Here is an 18,857-nt window from a genome sequence, read left to right on the forward strand (position 1 = left end):
AAAGCACTTCCTTTGCATTAAACCACATTAGGATGTCTGGCAGTCCTGAAAGATTCAACATAATGCAAGTTCTCTCTTTTCCTGAATCAGCAGGAAAGCACACTATTTTGGACAGCCTCCAAAGACTGACAGTCTTTTGGCTTTGATCAATAATGCTGAAGTGTATTATTTTTATAATTATTGAAATGCAATTACAATGCCTTTTAAGATGAGGGTTAGATACAAATTTAAAAATACACGTGAGCTCTCTCAAGTTGAGCAGTTCCTGCAAAGACTACGAAGATCTCAGAATAATATACTACAGATTCCAGAATTTGGAGTTTGCTTCCAAATTGCTTGAAAGTAAACTTCCTGTGTTTCAATTCATTCTTAAGCCAAACACAAAGTGCTGGACAAATCTCAATGGATCAGACAGCATCTGTGGAGGAATGGACAGACGACGTTTCGGATCGAGACCCTTCTTCAGACTGATTAGGGCAGTGCTAATTGTTAAGGCAGAGAGTGGTTGGAGCATGGAACGCATTGCCAGGGTTGGTTGCCTGGTACAAGGGTCCACATTTTACATGCACCACCATTGCTCCAAAACTAACAATAATTTCCATCATTATAGGCACGATAGTGGTGTTTAAGAGGCTTTTAGATAGGTACTTGGAAGTGCAGGGAATGGAGGGATATGTATGATGTACAGGACTAGAGGGGAGAAAACTGGAAAAGAGAGTTGGGGGTGGAATAAAGTCTGGCAGGACATAGATGGATACAGGTGAGGGGAGGGTACCATGGGTTTAATTGACAAAGATGATGGTGTGCTGCAGGCACAGGTACACATTTAGAGGGATTTGGGCCAAACAGAGGCAGGTGCGACTAGTGTAGTTGAGACATCTAGGTTGGGGCAAAGGGCCTGTTTCTGCGCTGTGGGATTCTGTAACTCTATGAACCACTACAACCTGCTTGGTGCACAAATTCACACGGTGTTATTATAAGCAGTTCCAGGAATTTGATCCACATCAATGAAGGTGTGCAGATGCATTTCTTCACCATAGAATCAGAAAAATCTCTTGAAGAAACAAGTCCTCCATTGTGGGCGGAATAGTAGAGTTGCTGCCTTACAGCACCAGATACCTAGGTTCGATACCGACTATGAGTTCTGGCGGTACAGAGTTTGCACGTTCTCCCGATGACCGCGTGGGTTTTCTCCGAGTGCTCCGGTTTCCTCTCAGATTCCAAGGACTTGCAGTGTTGTAGGTTAATTATCTTTTGTAAACCGTCTCTAGTGTGTAGGATAGAACTAGTGTATGGGGTGATCGTTGGACCATCGGTGAGCCCATGCCGATCATTGGTCATCCATTCATACTAGTTTACCTTTGTTTAATTTAAAGATACAACATGGAAATAGACCCTTTTGCCCACCGAGTCCACGTCAATCATGATCCCTACACATTAACGCTATTCAACACACATTAGGGACAATTTTCAATTTTACCAAAGCCAATTAACCTACAAACCTATACTTCTTTGGAGTTGGAGGAAACTGGATCTCCCGGGGGAAACCCAGCTGGTCACGGGAAGAACACACAAACTCCGTACACACAACACCCAGAGTCAGGATCGAACCGGGGTCTCTCGTGCTGTAAGGCAGCAACTCTACCACTGTGCTACCATGCCGCGCTGGTACAATGTTATCCCACTTTCTCATCCATTTCCTACACACCAGGGGCAATTTACTGAAGCCAATTACCAACAAAACCTGAACATCTTTGGAATAGAGTCATACAGCATGGGAACAAGCCCTTGGCCCAACTATTCCAGCCAACCAAAATATCCCATCTACACTACACTTGCCTGCATTTGGTCCATATCTCTCTAAACCTTTCGTACCCATGCACCTGTCCAAATGTATTTAAAATGTTGTGATAGCACCTGCCTCAGCTACCTCCTGTGACAGCTCGTTCCATACACCCACCTCCCTCTGTGCGAGGATTAGGGAGGAAATCGGAGCACCCGGAAGAAGCCCACAGGGTCACAGGGAGAATGTACAAATTCCGCACAGGCTGCACCCGAAATCAGGATCGAACCCGGGTCTCTGGTGCTGTGAGGTAGCAGCTCTACCAGCTGTGCCACTGTGTCGCACCTGTCTATCAAGTGGTGTGAGGTGGAGGTGGCATCATTGAAAATGACAGAATAATTTCACCCATGACTCGCCACACATTGTTCTCGTTGTACAGACGCTTGCATTAAAGTTCTTCTGCACCATTGTAAAGAACCACTTGCCAGTTTTTAAAACCTGCACCAGAAGTAACTTCCAAGCTAGTCAGATCCCATTTCGTTTTTGTTGATCTGAGCCTTAAATTGCCTCCAGCTGAGTGATTTTCTGTGTTAGCTATGCACAGGAAATCCAGCTCAAAATATCTGGGCAATTTATTACTAGGTTTTCACCTGGCTTTTTACTTTCTAGATAGAATTGAATTATAACATTAATGATCACATCAAATTGGAATCAATCTTTTGTCCATCCCTACATCTTCGCACCTTCTGCTCTTAATCTTCCCACTTTGTTCCTTCACTCCCTCATCCCTCTCCTCCCATTTCTTCTTCTCTTCCCATCACCACTACTTCCTCTTCTGTCCCAATTTCCTCTTTCTTCTCTTCCCTCCTCTCTTCACTCTTTTTCTCTCTCCTCACCCATTCACTCCTCCCTGCTTTTCCCATCTCTCCTCCATCCCTCTTTCCTCCCCTACACTCACCTTTTCTCTCTCCCCTCTCCTCCATCTCTCTTTCCTTCCCCACTCTCAACTCCCTCCTTTTCCCTGCTCCCACCACCCCCTCCTCCATCCCTCCTGGTACAAGATATGTTTGAATTTAGATTTAGTTCAGTGCACATATCCGTTTACCAAATTTCTGTCTGAAGAAGGTTCCCGACTCGAAACGTCGCATATCCATTCCCTCCAAAACTCTTTCCCAGTCACCTCAGTAGCTCCAAAACACCATCTCCCAAATATGCTGTGAATCTTATCTCTATTTCAGAAGGGTCATGACCCAAAATAAGCCTATACATGCCCTCCACAGATGCTGCCTGACCTGCTCTGTTAAGGGGCTGTCCCACTGCGGGGACCTAATTGGCGAGTTTAGAAGTGTTTGCCCTCAACTCATACTCGCAGCATGGTCGACACGAGGTCCTAGGAGGTCTTTGTAACTCTCCTTCATGCTCGAGAGTAGTCCCCGTGTACTCGAGGCCTCAGCTAGGTCGTGGCGTATTTATCAACATGTTGAAAAATGCCCGCGAGTAAACGAATGTCGCCATGGAAAAAATCTATCTTTTTTTTACTCGTAGGTTTAGTCGAGGTAAGTCATAGTAGGTCGGCATGTTATTCGAAGGTAATCGAGGGTAGTCGAAGGTAGTCGTAGATACTCTTCAACATAATCGAAGGGAGGTCGAAGGAGATCGAAGGAGGTCGTCTTCACTCTCCACTATTCCGTGACCAATTTTCCCGAAGCCAGTCGAAGCTAGTCTTCTACACAGTCGAAGGAGGTCTTCAACATGACAGTTTTTCAAACTCTTCTAAACTCGCCAATTAGGTCGCCGCAGTGGGACAGGCCCTTTACTCTCCTTCATGCTTGTGGCCTCAGTTTGGTCGAGGAAACATTTTCAGCATGCTGAAAAATTTTCCGAGAGTAAATATTGGACGGCATGGTTCTTTGAACTCATAGTGCAGTGGAGTGGGGTCGCTATGTAGTTATAGGAAGTCCAGGTAGCCGTAGGCAATCTCCTTTGCTGACTAGGCATTTTAATTGGCTCATTGGAGTTTTCAGAACCAAGGAAAACCGACCGGTAATGTAAAATGCCCGCTAAACTTTATTTAAAAAAAAGTTGTCTGGCTTCTTAAAAGTGTCTCCACTTCTTCTCCCCTCTTCTCTCCCCTTCTCCCCTCTTTTCTCTCCTTCTTTCCCCTTCTCTTCCCTTCTCTCCCCTTCTCTCCCCTTCTCTCCCCTTCTCTCCCCTTCTCTCCCCTTCTCTCCCCTTCTCACCCCTTCTCCCCCCTTCTCCCCCCTTCCCCCCCCCCTGCCCCCTTCCAGCTCTCTAAAGAACTTACAGCCGTCTTTTACCTTCCTGTTCATCGCGGGTGTGAATTTCAGACAGCGCTCTCCTGTTTTCCCTGGCCCCCGCCTTTGCGATGTGTGTGCGGTGTGTGTGTGTGTGTGTGTGTGTGTGTGTGTGTGTGTGTGTGTGTGTGTGTGTGTGTGTGTGTGTGTGTGTGTGTGTGTGTGTGTGTGTGTATGTGTGTGTGTGTGTATGTGTGTGTGTGTGTATGCAGTCGGTCGATCCAGCTCGCGGTTTCATTGCTGACGGTCGATCCAGCTCGAGGTTTGTCAGGCGAGTGCTCTCGAGATTGAAGGTCGAAGACAGTTGCTGAAAAGTCGCGTTAGTGGGACAGGCCCTTTACTACAATATTTTATATTTTCATATAGATTTCAGGATCTGCAGTTCCTTGTTTTTTCTGTTTACCCATTTCCACCAGTCACTTAATGCATGATCAAGTTTAAAAGACTTTAAAATAGTCTTTATAAAAAAAGTTCAGTAAAAACTATTAGCAACATAAAGAGAAAAACAAGAACTTCCTTTCCACAAGCTGAGTCATTGTTAGAGAGCTCTTAAATGGATTTTAGTAGTTGCTAGGGACTCATTGGATACATTTAATATATTTTGCAAGCGTTGCTGGGAAACAAAAATTGACAATCAGTTCTTGCTTTGCCTTAAACCCTTTTTGTTTATAGCATCCGCTTTAAGGTAATGTTTACTTTAATTAGAAACAATTAAACTGCAAACTCATTATTTGTTTGACCATGTTTAACTGAGATGGTTTCTTGAGCCAAATAATCTACCGAGAATATTGTGAATCCTCACTGGGTCGGGCAGCATGTGTGAAGAGAGAGTTGGAGTTGATATTTCTCATTGATGGAGACACAAGAGACTGCTGCTGCTAGAATCTTGTGCAAAGCACAAAGTGTTGGAGGAACTCAACGTGCCAGGGCTGCACAGTGATGCAGCTGGTAGAGACCCTGCCTTACAGCGCCAGGGACCTGGGTTCGATCCTCACTTCGGGTGCTGTCTGTATTCTTCCTGTGACTGCGGGTTCTTGCATGTTCTCTCTGTGACTGCGTGGGTTTCCTCCGTGAGCTCTGGTTTCCTCCCACATCCCAAAGACGTGCGGGTTTGTAGGTTAATTGGTCTCTGCAGAATTGTTCCCAGCGTGTAAGGCGTGTAAGCTCAGTAGAAGCACAAATATTTGCAATTCAGGCACTGTAAAAGATAACCTGTATACAAAACAAGTTTCTTTAAAAAGATAGGTAGACAAAAATGCTGGAGAAACTCAGCTTCTATGGAGCGAAGAAAATAGGCAAGTTTCGGGTCGAAACCCTTCTTTAGACTGAAATAGACTGAAGTTCTATTTTAATTTAATTCCACTGATTATTTGCAGTGCTTGTATCTGATTCTGCATCTCCAATCCACTCATGTCATTATTCTCTTGTGGGTTTCCGACATCATTTAACCTTATAGCCTGTTCTGCTTTGTGTGTGTATGTGTCTGTCTGTGTCAGTCTGATACAGCATGAAAACAGGCCACTGAGTCCTCGACAATCATCGACCACCCGTTCAACTAGTTCGATGTTATCCCACTTTCACATCCAGTTCCGATGTACACAGTAATTAATTTACAGATATCAATCAACCTACAAATCCCCAATCTTTGGGACATAGGAGAACATTCGAGCACCCAGAAAAAAAATGCATGCAGTCACAGGGACAATGTACAAACTCCATACAGACAACACCTGAGGTCAGGTTTGAACCCTGATCACTGGCACTGTGAGGCAGCAGCTCTACCAGCTACAGTGTGCCTGTGCACGTGAATGTGTGTGTGCATGTGTGTGTATGTGCATGTGTGTATGTGCACATGTGGGCGTGCAAGGGTGCAGTGTGTATGATTTATATGTCATTCAGTTAGTTAGTTTGTTCAGTTTATTGTCCCGTGAGACCACACCCGGAGTATTGTGTGCAGTTTTGGTCTCCAAATTTGAGGAAGGACATTCTTGCTATTGAGGGAGTTACGACGTAGGTTCACCAGTCAGCAGAAAGATGGTACATGATTACAATCGACCCGAAACGTCACATAGAAACATAGAAACATAGAAAATAGGTGCAGGAGTAGGCCATTCTGCCCTTCAAGCCTGCACCGCCATTCAATATGATCATGGCTGATTATCCAACTCAGTATCCTGTACCTGCCTTCTCTCCATACCCCCTGATCCCTTTAGCCACAAGGGCCACATCTAACGCCCTCTTAAATATAGCCAATGAACTGGCCTCAACTACCTTCTGTGGCAGAGAATTCCAGAGATTCACCACTCTATCACTCTATTCCAGAGATGTCACCTATTCCTTCACTCCACAGATGCTGAGTTTCTCCAGCATTTTCTCACTCCATAGACGCTGAGTTTCCCCAGCATTCTCCATTCGATTTTTCCAGCATCTGCAGTTCTTTCCTAAACATGATTACAATCGATCCATTTACAGTGTATAGGTACATGATAAGGGAATAACGTTTCGTGCAAGGTAAAGCCAGTAAAGTCCGATCGAGGACAGTTTGAGGATATCATAGTTAAAGTAAGAAATGTTGCTGTAAGAATAGAGATTTAAGAGTGTGGAAGGATTGTAATACGAGTTTGAAGATCTGTTCTGTAGCTAGCATGCAAATATTCTCCTGGGTTGGGCACCAGAAGGATATAGTTTGACAGATATTTCACCGTCACACAACCTATAAATGATAACTATATAATTGATGGTGTTTCTTTCGATCTACCTATAGTCACAGTAATTAATTTACAATCTCATTTGATTGTGAGATGTTAATGAAACATTTCACATAACATGATTGAGTAAAATGAAAGTCATAAATAGGTATCAGGGGATTTACGATAACATGTTATCAGATGAAGTACTGGCAAGTTAAGCGTTTATAAATTTGTATGAGTGGTGTACATTTAAGCTGTATTGAAAGTTGATTTAAGATAACTATGTTCAAAAAAGAAAAAAAGTTAATATTTTGAAAAAAATCTCCCCAATGGTTGATTTGTTTGGCACATCATCAGAGCTGTTACCTAACAACTCCATAGAACAATGTCCTCCCGAACATCATGCCAAAACCATCACACATAACACATATCCCTCCGGTCCCTGCATATCCACAGTGGATTCCAAGCAGTCACCACACTTTGAGTAAAAAATTGCCCAGCACATCTCCTTTAAACTCTCATGTTAAAGCTATGCCCTGCGCCCTCTAGTATTTGATTTTTCCATCCTGGGAAAAAGATGCTGACTGTCTACCTGATCGATGCCTCCCGTAATTTTATATATTTTGAACAGGTCTCCCTGCAACCAGCGTTCCAGAGAAAACAATCCAACTCTGTCCAACCTCTCCCTATGGCTATTACCCACTAATCCAAGCATCATTCTGGCACTCTTTCCAAAACCTCCACTTCCTTCCTGTAATGGGGTGACCAGAACAGCACACAATACTTCAAATACACATTAACCAAAGTCCTATCAAGCTGGATCGTAACTACCTGACTCAATGCCGTGACTGATGAAGGCAAGCATACCACGTGCCTTCTTTACCAAGCTTCAATGAACCAGGTTCAATCATGTCCTTTGTACAGAATCTGCGCATTCTTCAAGAAGTACTCCGGTTTCCTCTCATATCCTCGTTGATTAGACATTTTAAGTTGCTTCAAATGTGTCAATATGTGGTAAAATCTTAAGGGAAATGAAGGAACGTGAGGAGAATGAAATTGGATTAGCGTACAATTCATGTAAATGCGTGTTTTCTGATCAGCATAGACCTGTGGGACTGAAGAGCCGTTATCTATGTTATATGCCTGCATGACTATAACTCCATGGATATTTTCTAGAAAGGATCTATGAGAAGCATGGCTGAAATGGAATATTAATTTCTTCAGTTGTTTGAAATTGAACAATCTCTTAAAAAACCCAGCAGGTCATAATCATAGAATCATAGTCACACAGCCTGGAAACAGGCCCTTTGGCCCAATTTGGCCCACACCGACAAACATGTCCCATCTACACCAGTCCCACCTGCCTGTGTTTGCTCACATCCCTCTAAACCTTTTCTAACCAAGTACCGGCCCAAGTGTCTGTTAAAGTACCTGCCTCAATTACCTCCTCATGCAGCTCGTTCCACTCAGCCACCACCCTTTGTATAATGAAGTTACCCCTCTGATTCCTATTAAGTCTTACCCCCTCATCACCTTCAACATTTGTCCTCTGGTTCTCGATTCCCCTACTCTGGGCAAGAAGCTCTATATACTTAACAGTGTGTTTAACTCTGTGCAGGTCAGGCAGCATTTATGAAGAATGTTACACCAACAAACATCACCCTGTAAATAGTATCATGAATGCACTGCAACAGGATCAGAGAAACAAATGGAACTAAAGCACATAAGGTGATATTAGGACAGGTGATCAAAGGGCTGGGTATGAAGGGATAGGGTATCACGTGTGTAGGTAGAGCTAAAATGCACATTAGCGATCTAATTAAATGGTGGGTAGACAAAAATGCTGGAGAAACTCAGCGGGTGAGGCAGCATCTATGGAGCAAAGGAATAGGTGACGTTTCGGGTCAAGACCCTTCTTCAAATGGTGGTTACAGACTTGAGGTACTGAATAGTTTCCAGCAAAATACATTCCTAAAAACAATATAATGTACAGAAACAGACACATAGAAAATAGGTGCAGGGGTTGGCCATTTGGCCCTTCGAGTCAGCACAGCCATTCAATATGATCATGGCTGATCATGCTAAATCAGTACCCCGTTTCTGCTATCTCCCCATATTCCTTGATTCCGTTAGCCCTGAGAACTAAATGCTCTCTTGAAAACATCCAGTGATTTGGCCTCCACTGCCTTCTATATTGATCACAGATATAATGTAGATAGCTAGTATGGAGTCAAAGAGGCATGCAGCATGAAACAGGCAGCCAGAAGTGTGCTGACCATCAGCTCCCTCCACCCCGTTTACACTAATCCCTCATTGAACATATTTCATTCTCTCCCAATTGCTGTCCAAACTCCCCAAATTCTATTGGTCTCCTATAGACGAGGGGCAAGTTACAGTCGCCTATTAACCTACCAAACTTTGGAATGTGCGAGGAAACGGGGGAGCGCCTGGGGGAAACTCATGCGATCACAGGGAAAATGAGCAAACTCCACACAGAGAGTTGCATCTGAAAAGCAAAGAATTACAGATGTTGACAATCTGAAGTTGAAATCGAAAATGCTGGAAATACTGACAGCATCTCTAAAAAAGAAGCATAGTTAACGTTTCAGGTCAAAGAAGGTCGATGTGTGGTAGGATCTAGGTAGTAGAGACTGGGTAGTGGTAGAATGAGTGGTAGCTGATAGGAATTTAGGGAGATTAAAGGTGGAATTAGTGTAAATGGAAGGAGGGGGGGGTGGATTGACATGGATTTGGCCAAAGGGCCTATTTCCGTGGTGCAGGACAGGTCGAGGTCCTTTCTGTAGATCTGGAACAAGTTGAAAGACAGGTTAAAGAAGTTAAATATTTAGTATATTTCAGAGATCTAATTTCATTCATCCGAACAACACAAGGCACAATGGGTGGTATACTAGTGCAGCTGATAAAACTGTGGTCTCAAAGCACCTGGCTTCAACCATGTGGGTTGCTTCTGGGTGCTCCGGTTTCCTCCCACATCCCAAAGATGTGCAGGTTTGTAGGCTAATTGGCTTCTGTAAATTGGCCCTAGTGTGAAAGGAGTTGATGAGAAAGTGGAATGACATAGAACTTGTGTGAACCGATGGTTGGCGTAGATTCAGTGGACCAAAGGGCTTTCAATGCTGCATCTCTGAACTAAACTATACAAACCTGGTTTAAGTTGCAGAGGGAGGAAGGAGTGTAGGGAACAAAGGTAATGTCTGTGATGGGGTGGAGAGCATGAGAGATTGACTCAAGTGATGGTGGAGTATACTGAGATAAAGTGGTGAAGAATTGTTATTTGCAATCGGAGGGGAAATACATACGAAGGAATGAATGAGATGAGAGGATGGAAGGTTAAAAATAAATGCTGGAACTGTGAGATATAGAACACTGAAGTTGTGGGAAATTAGAGAATACTAAAGGATGCTGCAATATTTCTCTTTGCTGGTGAAGGCAGAATATTAAAACGGAAGTTGAGTCTTACAAATCAGAGAATGATAAAGAATTTTATATATAACCCCACAGAGGATTATTTCCATTAAATTTTCAACAAGTTGTAATTAATCCTGGAGGAATTCTGTTGAACTTTTCAAGACTCCTGCAAAGGTTTTGGATCACACTTTCATTTCATGCACCCGAGTTCTTCCCACTCATTATTTAAACTTTCTGATTTCTCTCAGTAATTGTAACCACAGGAAATCTCCACCAAATCATCTGTTTGCACTCTTTTCCTTTCAAAATAATAAGAAAACCAAAATGATAAATAATTTAACAGCTTTGAAAAACGAGTGAGATTCGGAGAGTTTTGGAATATTCACATTTAATGTCACCACAAACATTAGATATATAAGTAGGGATATGCTATTTACCACCTTATGTTTGCTTAATTGTTAGATAAGATCATGGTTCATCTCTGATCTGACAACTATTTTCTAGCAATCACTGCGTATTTCCTTTGTAGGTAAATTGGCTTGGTGTAAGTGTAAATTGTCCCTAGTGTGTGTTGGGTAATGTTAATGTGCGGGGATTGCTGGTCGGTGCAGACTTGGTGGGCCGAAGGGCCTGTTTCCGCGCTGTATCTCTAAACTCTAAACTAAACTAAACTAAACTATCCAACAATCATAGAGTCTTGGAATCAAATAGCACGGAAATAGGGCCTTCAGCACAAATTGTCCGTACCGACCAAGATCCCCATCTACCGTAGTCCCATTTGCTTGTGTTTGGCCAAGATCCTTCTAAACCTATGCTATCCATGTACCTGTCCAAACCTTTTGTATCCATGTACCTGTCCAAATCTTTCCACGCACGTCCAAACCTTTCCTTTGATGTTGATATAGTTCCAGGTTTCTGAAGTGAGACTTTGAATTGAGCTTCAGTGATAAGTAAAGGCCCTGTCCCACTTATGTGTCCTTGGCACGCTAATTACGCGACCTCGTCGTCGCATTGAGGCACACAGGTATCGTGTGGGCCACGCGGGACGGTGGCAAGGAGAAGCGCGGAGGGGTATAGAGTTGTGTGCATATCGCGCGGCGCTCCGGGATTTTGTAGGGAAACAAAATCTTTGCGCGCATCTGGCGTGACGTAGCGCGTACCCGCACAGGCGTATTGCGGTCCCACGATACCCGTGCGCCTCAACGCGACGACGAGGTTGCGTAATGAGCGTGCCTAGGACACGTAAGTGGGACAGGGGATTTAGCCTCAAGCTACAGCCGACACTTGCAATTGTGACAGAATGTACAGAATGGGGTTTGATGACATTGTGGAAGGAGACATATAACACTCTATGGCTATCTATACAGTACCAGAGGGCACAGGCTCAAAATAAAAGAACGTACCTTTAAAAAGGAGATAATTTCTTTAGCCAGAGGGTGGTAAATCTGTGGAATTCATTCCCATAGATGGCCGTGGAGGTCAGGTCATTGGGTATTTTTAAAGTGGAAATTGACAGGTTCTTGATTACTAATGGGCCTGTCCCACTTAGGCGTTTTTAGGCGACTGCAGGAGACCATTGGGTCGCCACATGTTCGCCGGTGGTTGCCGGGGAGTCGCCTTCATGGTCGTGAGGCATTCCCGCATTCTTGGAACCAGACGCGGCCTCATTATGGTCTCCGTGAATATTTCAACATGTTGAAAAATTAACGGTGACTAGCATGAAGCCGTCATTGAGACTCGCGAGAATTCTCGAGCCATAGGTGGATCGCCAGGAAGTGCTAATGGGTTGCCAGGAGGTTGAAGGTTCTCGGAGGTTCTCGTAGGTTGTAGCCGGTGCTGACCGGTGAATTTCATTGGCACATTGGGGGAAAAAAGGTAAGCAGTAGTTTTCAGTACCAAGGATAACCGACCGGTAATGTTAAATGTCCACCGAGCTTCACAGCCGTGTATCTCTGGCTACTTAAAAATTGTCTCCACTCCTTCTCCCCCCTCTCCCCCCTCTCCCCCCACCCCCCCCCCCCCCCCAACCCCTCCTCATTTCAAGGACTTACCGTACACTGTGCTTTAGCCGTCTTTTTACAGCGCCAACCTTCCTGTTCATCGCGCTGTGTGTCTGTACCACCTTGGCTTTGCTGCGTGTGGATTTTTTAAACAGCGCTCCCCCCGCTTGCCCTGTCTCCCACCTGCATAACGGGCTGGTGAAGGAAGCGATGTGTGTGTGTGTGTGTGTTCCACTCTGACAGTCGCCGTTCCAGTTGCTGGTTTTTCAGGTGACTGCCAGCAGTCTGCTGAAAAATCGCGTAAGTGGGACTGGCCCTTAAGGCTGTCAAAGGCTACGGGGAGAAGGCAGGAGAATGGGGTTGAAATAAAAATGAGGACAAAAGCTTTTCTTTGTACATCGGTACACCTGTCTATAAAGTAAACTGAACTGAACCTAGAGGGAAAGATAGATCACCCAGGATTCAATGGCGGAGTAGTCTCGATGAGCCAAATGGCCTAATTCTGCTCCTATCACATGAACTCACGAATTCCAGAATGGATTTATATGAAAGATTTGCAATGCATTTTCATATTTAACAATATACAAGTATACTACAGAACTTGCTATCAGCTTCAGGGAGACATGATGGTGACGAGTTACAATTTCACCAAGATAACAACCGTCACTTTGAACCATTATTAGCCAGTGTGTTTAGTGGGTGGAAACGTTTGGAACTTGCTTACCTAAGGTGCCAACATGAGGATTGATTAATCGCCATACTTTTCTGAATATCATAAACAGGAAACAGAATGAGATGCAGTGAAATGTGATTTCTAATATATTCATTGCAACTGACCATAACTCAGTAGCAAAACTGACATTTATCAATGACAAAGGATGCAAATCCTATCCTGCGGATCCCCAGAGGATATTCTGCCTGATTCACAGAGGGATGCTGAAATTGTCATTACTTGTTTACCTACATCTTGTGGCCTGTTAAAATAACACAAAGTCGCTAATAATTATATTCTTGCCTTACACATTATACCTTGTTATTCAGACCTTCAATGAGAGTTCATTTCAGGGCCAGGAGGAATCACAGTTGAGATGTGAAATGTTGCAGACTGCACCATTTTAATCTTTGTCTATATTGCAAAAAACATTTTTCCTACCCATATTATTCTGTGAAAGAGCTAATCGTAACGACACAATTTGTCTCTTGATGTTATCACTAATGAGAGGATTGCCTCCATTTTTTGACAACATTGGGATAAATATCCAGATTACACTGCCTTAGAGTGGAACAAAATAGTGACCTCTAATGATTAAAAAATGCCAGCAATGCTTGTTAGGAGCCGAATATAAATATCTCCCTAGTCTATAGTTCTGTAAGGTAGCAGCTCCACTGAAATGCCACGGTGTCACTATGCCACTGTACAGCACAGGAACAGGCCCTTTGGCCCACAATGTCAGTATCAAACATGATGCCAAGGCCAACACTTCTCTACCTGAGTATAGTCCACATCTTTCCAGTCCCTGCATATCCATGTGCCTATCCAAAGATCTCTTAGATGCCACTATCATATCTGCCTCCATCACCACCCATGGCACCGTATTATAGGCACTCACCACCCTCTGTGTAAAAAACTTGGCCCGTTTCGCTCCTTTAAGCTTTCCCCCTCTCACCTTAAAACGATGCCGTCTAGTATTTGATATGTCCATCGAGGGAAAAACATTCTGACTGTCTACCCTTTCTCTGCAATTCATAATGTTATATAATCTTGTAATGGCAAATCTCCGAATTTTCCAGTTGCCTCTTTTCCTTGCCCATTACTGCACAGGTACAGTAGGAGTGATCTTAATAGAACTGATCTTCCAGTTGTTATTTCCAGTTACCATTACACTTAAGAGTGAACTGTATGCTCTCCCTCACTGTGCCTGCCATTTCCTTTCCCCTATGCCCTGAGATATGCACCATCCTGTGCATCTAATGACCACCCCCAAGTGTCCAAAATAATACTGCAAGATATATCTAGACAAAATAATATGATATGCCATCATAAACGTAAATGGTTCTGACACATCTCTCAGATCTCCTCTGAATATCTGACGTTCCAGAGAAAACTAGAACCTCTACCTGTAGTTAATATTCCCTAACCCAATCAGCATTTGGGTAAAATGTAGGCACAATGAACTGCAGATGCTGGTTTACAAAAAAAAGACACAAAGTGGTGGTGTAACTCTGCGGATCAGGCAGTGTCTCTGGAGACATAGATAGGTAACATATCTGGTCAGAAGCCTTCTTCGGACTGATTGTGGTGAGGGAGGTGGGGGGTGGGGGTGGACAGTTGGATGAGAGGAAGGGCAGGATAAAGCTTTTAGTGATAGGTTGATACAGATGAGGGGGGTGGAGGGAGGTTTGATAGGCAGATGGATGGACAAAATCCAGAGATGAAAAGACAAAAGATGTGACATAAGGATAGAAGAGGTGAAAATTGTGAACCCAGAGGAAGGAATATAGGTGGAAGGGGAGGGGGGGGGGGGGTGGGGGGAGGGGAGAAACGGATGTGTCCAGGTGGGACACAGGAAAGGGGGGGGGGGGGGGGGAGGGGGGAGTGGAAAGGCAGAATGGGGGGGGGGGGGTATGTAGGCTAGTTATATAAAATTGAATAACTCAGTGTTCATACATTAGGTTGTAAGATACTCAAGTGGAACATGATATGCTCTTCTTCAAATTTACACGTGGCCTCACACCGGCAATAAAGGCCAAGGTCTGAAGATTGGTCCTGGCCCTAAACTTTGCTTGTCAATTTTCCCCATGGATTGTGCCTATCCGGTTGAGATCCTCCAGTTCTTTGTATTTTTCGCTCAAGATTTCAATGTCTTCAGTCTGAGGAAGGGTCCCGACCCAAAACCTTGCTGAAGACTGAAGAAGGGTCCTGACCCTAAATATCGCTTGTCCAATCCCTCCACAGATTTTGCTTATCCCACTGAGTTCTTCCAGCACTTTATGTCTGGCAAATAACCTATGATGTGTAAAATCTGGAATAAAATGGAAAATGCTGGAAACCCTCCACAGGTCGTCAGGCTGTGGTTTAGATCGATGAACTAGCGTCACAGTTAGGTCAATGAAAAGTTAGCAGCTGAAATGTTCACACAATTTCTCCCCCTGCCTGACATGCCTTTATAGCATTTTTGGTTTAATTATGTCACAAGGCAATTCTCTGCCGTTATTTTTTAGCAAAACCCTCTCTCCGATAGGTAATAAAGATAGCACTCTGCAGAAATACTAAAGATAGAAATGCATCCCCACTTGCTTGTGTTCTGTGTTCTGTGCAAAAATTTGATGCTGACTTCAATGTAACTAAATTTTGTAAATTAGGTTGTCATGCTATTTTGTAAATGTATTGCAGTGTATAGCTGAGACATCGTGCATTGAATGTCTCCCCTAAATTCACGTGGACTTGGAATTCTACCCAGTGTGATGACTTGTGGCACATGAGGCACAGGGGCGGTGTTATAGAGGGGTATAAAATCATGAGGGTAATAGATAGGGTGAATGCAGTCTTTTACTCATGGCAGGGGAATCAAGAACCAGAGGACATAGGTTTATGGTAAGAGGGACAAGATTTACTAGGAACCTGAGGAGCAACCTTTTCACACTGTGGATGGTGGGTATATGGAATGAGCTGCCAGAGGAGATAGTTGAGTCAGGTACCATAACAGCATTTAACAGACACTTGGACAGGTATATGGTTAGAAAAGGTTTAGAGGGATATGCGCCATACACAGGCAAATGGAAGTAGCGTTGATGAAAGGGGTACAGAGGAGATTTGCCACAATAATGTCGGGATTACAGGGAGAGGTTGAACAGACTTGGATTGTTTTCTCTGGAAATGCCGGAGATTGAGGGGAGACCTGATAAAATTATAAGAGGCATAGATAGGGTAGACGGTCAAAACCTTTTTCCCAGGATAGAAATATCAAATACTAGAGAGCATAACTTTAAAGTGACAAGGGCAAAATTTAAAAGAGATGTGTGAGGCAAGTTTTTTACACAGAGTAGTGAGTACTTGGAATGGGCTGCCAGGGGTGGAGGTGGAGGCAGATACGATATTGGCATTTAAGATCATTTTGGATCGGCACATGGATATGCAGGGAATGGAGGGATATTTAATAGGGATATGCGGGGAATGGAGGGATATTTAATAGGAATATGCGGAGAATGGAGGGATATAGATTATGTGCAAGCAAATAAGAGTTGGTCTTGGCATCATGTTTGGCACAGACATCATAGGTTGAAGAACCTGTTCCTGTGCTGTACTGTACTGTAGATAGACACAGAGTGCTGGAGTAAGTCAGCGGGTCAGGCAGTATTTTTGGAATAAAGGGGTAGGTGGTGTTTTGGGTGGGAAACCCTCTTCAGACCCAGGGTTCTTGAAACCTTTTATCTTTGGTGTAAACCAGCATCTGCATTTCCTTCCTACATATTCTGCACTGTTCTATGTTCTGTGCTCTCTGTTATTTGCATCATGGACGAGTTGGTCCGAGAGGCCTGTTTCTGTGCTGTATGACTCTTTGACAACAATTTGCTTCATTGACTTTTTTTTTCTGTTTTCTTCCCAAAGGCTTCGTATCTAATCCGAACCGTGAACCAATCTCTCATCACAAGGGACAGAAGATTAGCACCTCTACGCACAGAGGACCCATGTAAATACTCAGTACCTACACAGGCTGCTGCCTGTGAGATTAAACCTTGTCAGCTCTCAACCACATACACCGGACAGCACCCAAAACTACCAGAGGCTGGGCGGGGGTTCAAGTCACTGAACGGCGGGGGGGAGAATCCTTCATCAGAACTGCTGCAAAACATTCAGAGCAATGGATCCTGCAGGAGTTCCATGCAGGGTAAAGTCAAGGCTGCGGGAAACGTGGAAGAGGTCTCGGAACTGGCAAGGAGCTGGAAGGATAAGGCGCCCGTGCCCAGGCAGCAGTCTGTCTTCGTGGGGCGGCTTGGGCAGCCTCCGCGGGGACCCCTCTCCTTGCACATGTACAGCAGAAAGAATGTTTTCCTCCAGCACAGTCTGCACACCTCTGACCTGCAGGCTCTGGGTCAGAAAGAAGGCTAAACCACACTGCTGGCCGGAGAATGGATATACGGAACTCACTGCTGCTTCTGCCGTGGCAGAGTTTCACCCAGGTACCAAAGGGAGGGGAAACCTCCTCCCCGAAACTCACCAAGCCTTTTGATACTGCTGCCTCCCACATTTTCCAAGATTTCACTGACTTTTTTTCATAACTATTTCTATCCAAAAAAAATATATAAAAGCCATTTTTCCATAGGAACCTTAATCCAACTGAGCAGAGGTGTGATGAGTGGTATCTTGCATTTGGGAGAAAGGATAAGGGAGCATCGGTCTTTCAATGAGACAGCATAGGAACGGTGGGACATATAGGTGACACTTCTGGGCTGTAAGATTATCTGATTGTGCTAGTCAGTGAGGTCTCATTCCATGTCTGCTAACATGGGACCATGAAGTGGTCCCTGGCTGTATCATTTCCTATATTTAAACAAAAAGAGAAAAAAGATAGAAATGAATGTTTTAATAGCTGAAATGCATTTGTATGTGGAAACTATTTACTTATAGAGAAAGGGAGCATGTTAAAAATTAACCTTGCATTTTCTGGATGTGGAGTTTCACAGGATGGCATGCTTTCGTGATGAGAAATGTCAACTTATTTTATTACTGACTCTGATTTTGATTCCACAAGGCGGGAAGGTGTGTCTTTCGTAGTTGGTGAGTGAGAGGATTGTTCGTGACTGTAAATGTGCCAGCTTTGTATGGCACGAGGACATTGAAAGCAGAAGGAGTCTCTCCATTTAAAGCCATTTCCCCAAAGTCTCGTGTTGCATTTTCAATCGGGTGACTTTTATTGGGGACAAGGCAAGAATGTGCGCGCCTTATGTTTTACACCACGAGCAGGAGGCTTGAAACGTGAGGGAGTTTTTTAATTGACTCTTCTAGTCCTGAAAATAACACTTGTGAGATATGGGTGAGTTGCATTTTTCCAAAACAAGCATTGAGACATTTCCAAAAAATTAAATTACCAAGCAAGTTATTTTGGTTTAGACTGCCTTGCTTTATAATATAATGTATTATTCCATCCTTTCGAATTTTCTTGCCCGTTTTATATATCCTTCCACTGGAAATAAATAGGAATCGCAGTGCCAGAGACCTTGGTTTGTTCCTGACCTCAGGTGCTGTCTATGACCGCTGGGGTTTCTTCCGGGTCCTCCGGTTTCCTCCCACTTCTCACAGATGTGCAGATTTGTAGGTTAACACAAAGTGTTGGAGTAACTCAGCAGATCAGGCAGCATCTCTGGAGAAATAGGCTGTGTAACGTTTCAGGTCAGAACCGACCAATGTTCAAAGAAGGGTTCCGACCCAAAACATCACCCACCATTTTTTCTCCAGGGATGCTGCTTGACCTGCTAATATACTCCAGCACTTTGGGTCCACCAGCATCTACAGTTCCTTCCTACACATGTTTGTAGGTTAATTGCCCTCTGTAAACTGCCCTTAGAGGGTAGGGAGTGGGAAAGTGTCATAGAGACATACAGCTTGGAAACAGGCCCTTCAGCCCAACTTGCCCACACT

At 44.0% G+C, this 18,857-nt stretch overlaps 1 protein-coding gene across 2 annotated transcripts in view; it reads left to right on the forward strand.

The window, feature by feature from the left end:
- ccser1 (coiled-coil serine rich protein 1) overlaps window positions 1-18,418 on the forward strand; it is a 1,210,497-nt gene extending 1,192,079 nt beyond the window's left edge. The window contains exon 10 of one of the 2 annotated variants that reach the window (XM_033022379.1): window positions 16,827-18,418. In XM_033022379.1, the coding sequence (XP_032878270.1) occupies window positions 16,827-17,327 (501 nt within the window). In that variant the 3' untranslated portion in view covers window positions 17,328-18,418. The remainder of the gene's footprint in view (window positions 1-16,826) is intronic. The other variant, XM_033022389.1, reaches the window with a different exon arrangement.
- The last annotated feature ends 439 nt before the right edge of the window (window positions 18,419-18,857 follow it).

The sequence above is a fragment of the Amblyraja radiata genome, chromosome 1, assembly GCF_010909765.2.
Source record: "Amblyraja radiata isolate CabotCenter1 chromosome 1, sAmbRad1.1.pri, whole genome shotgun sequence".
NCBI lineage: Eukaryota > Metazoa > Chordata > Chondrichthyes > Rajiformes > Rajidae > Amblyraja > Amblyraja radiata.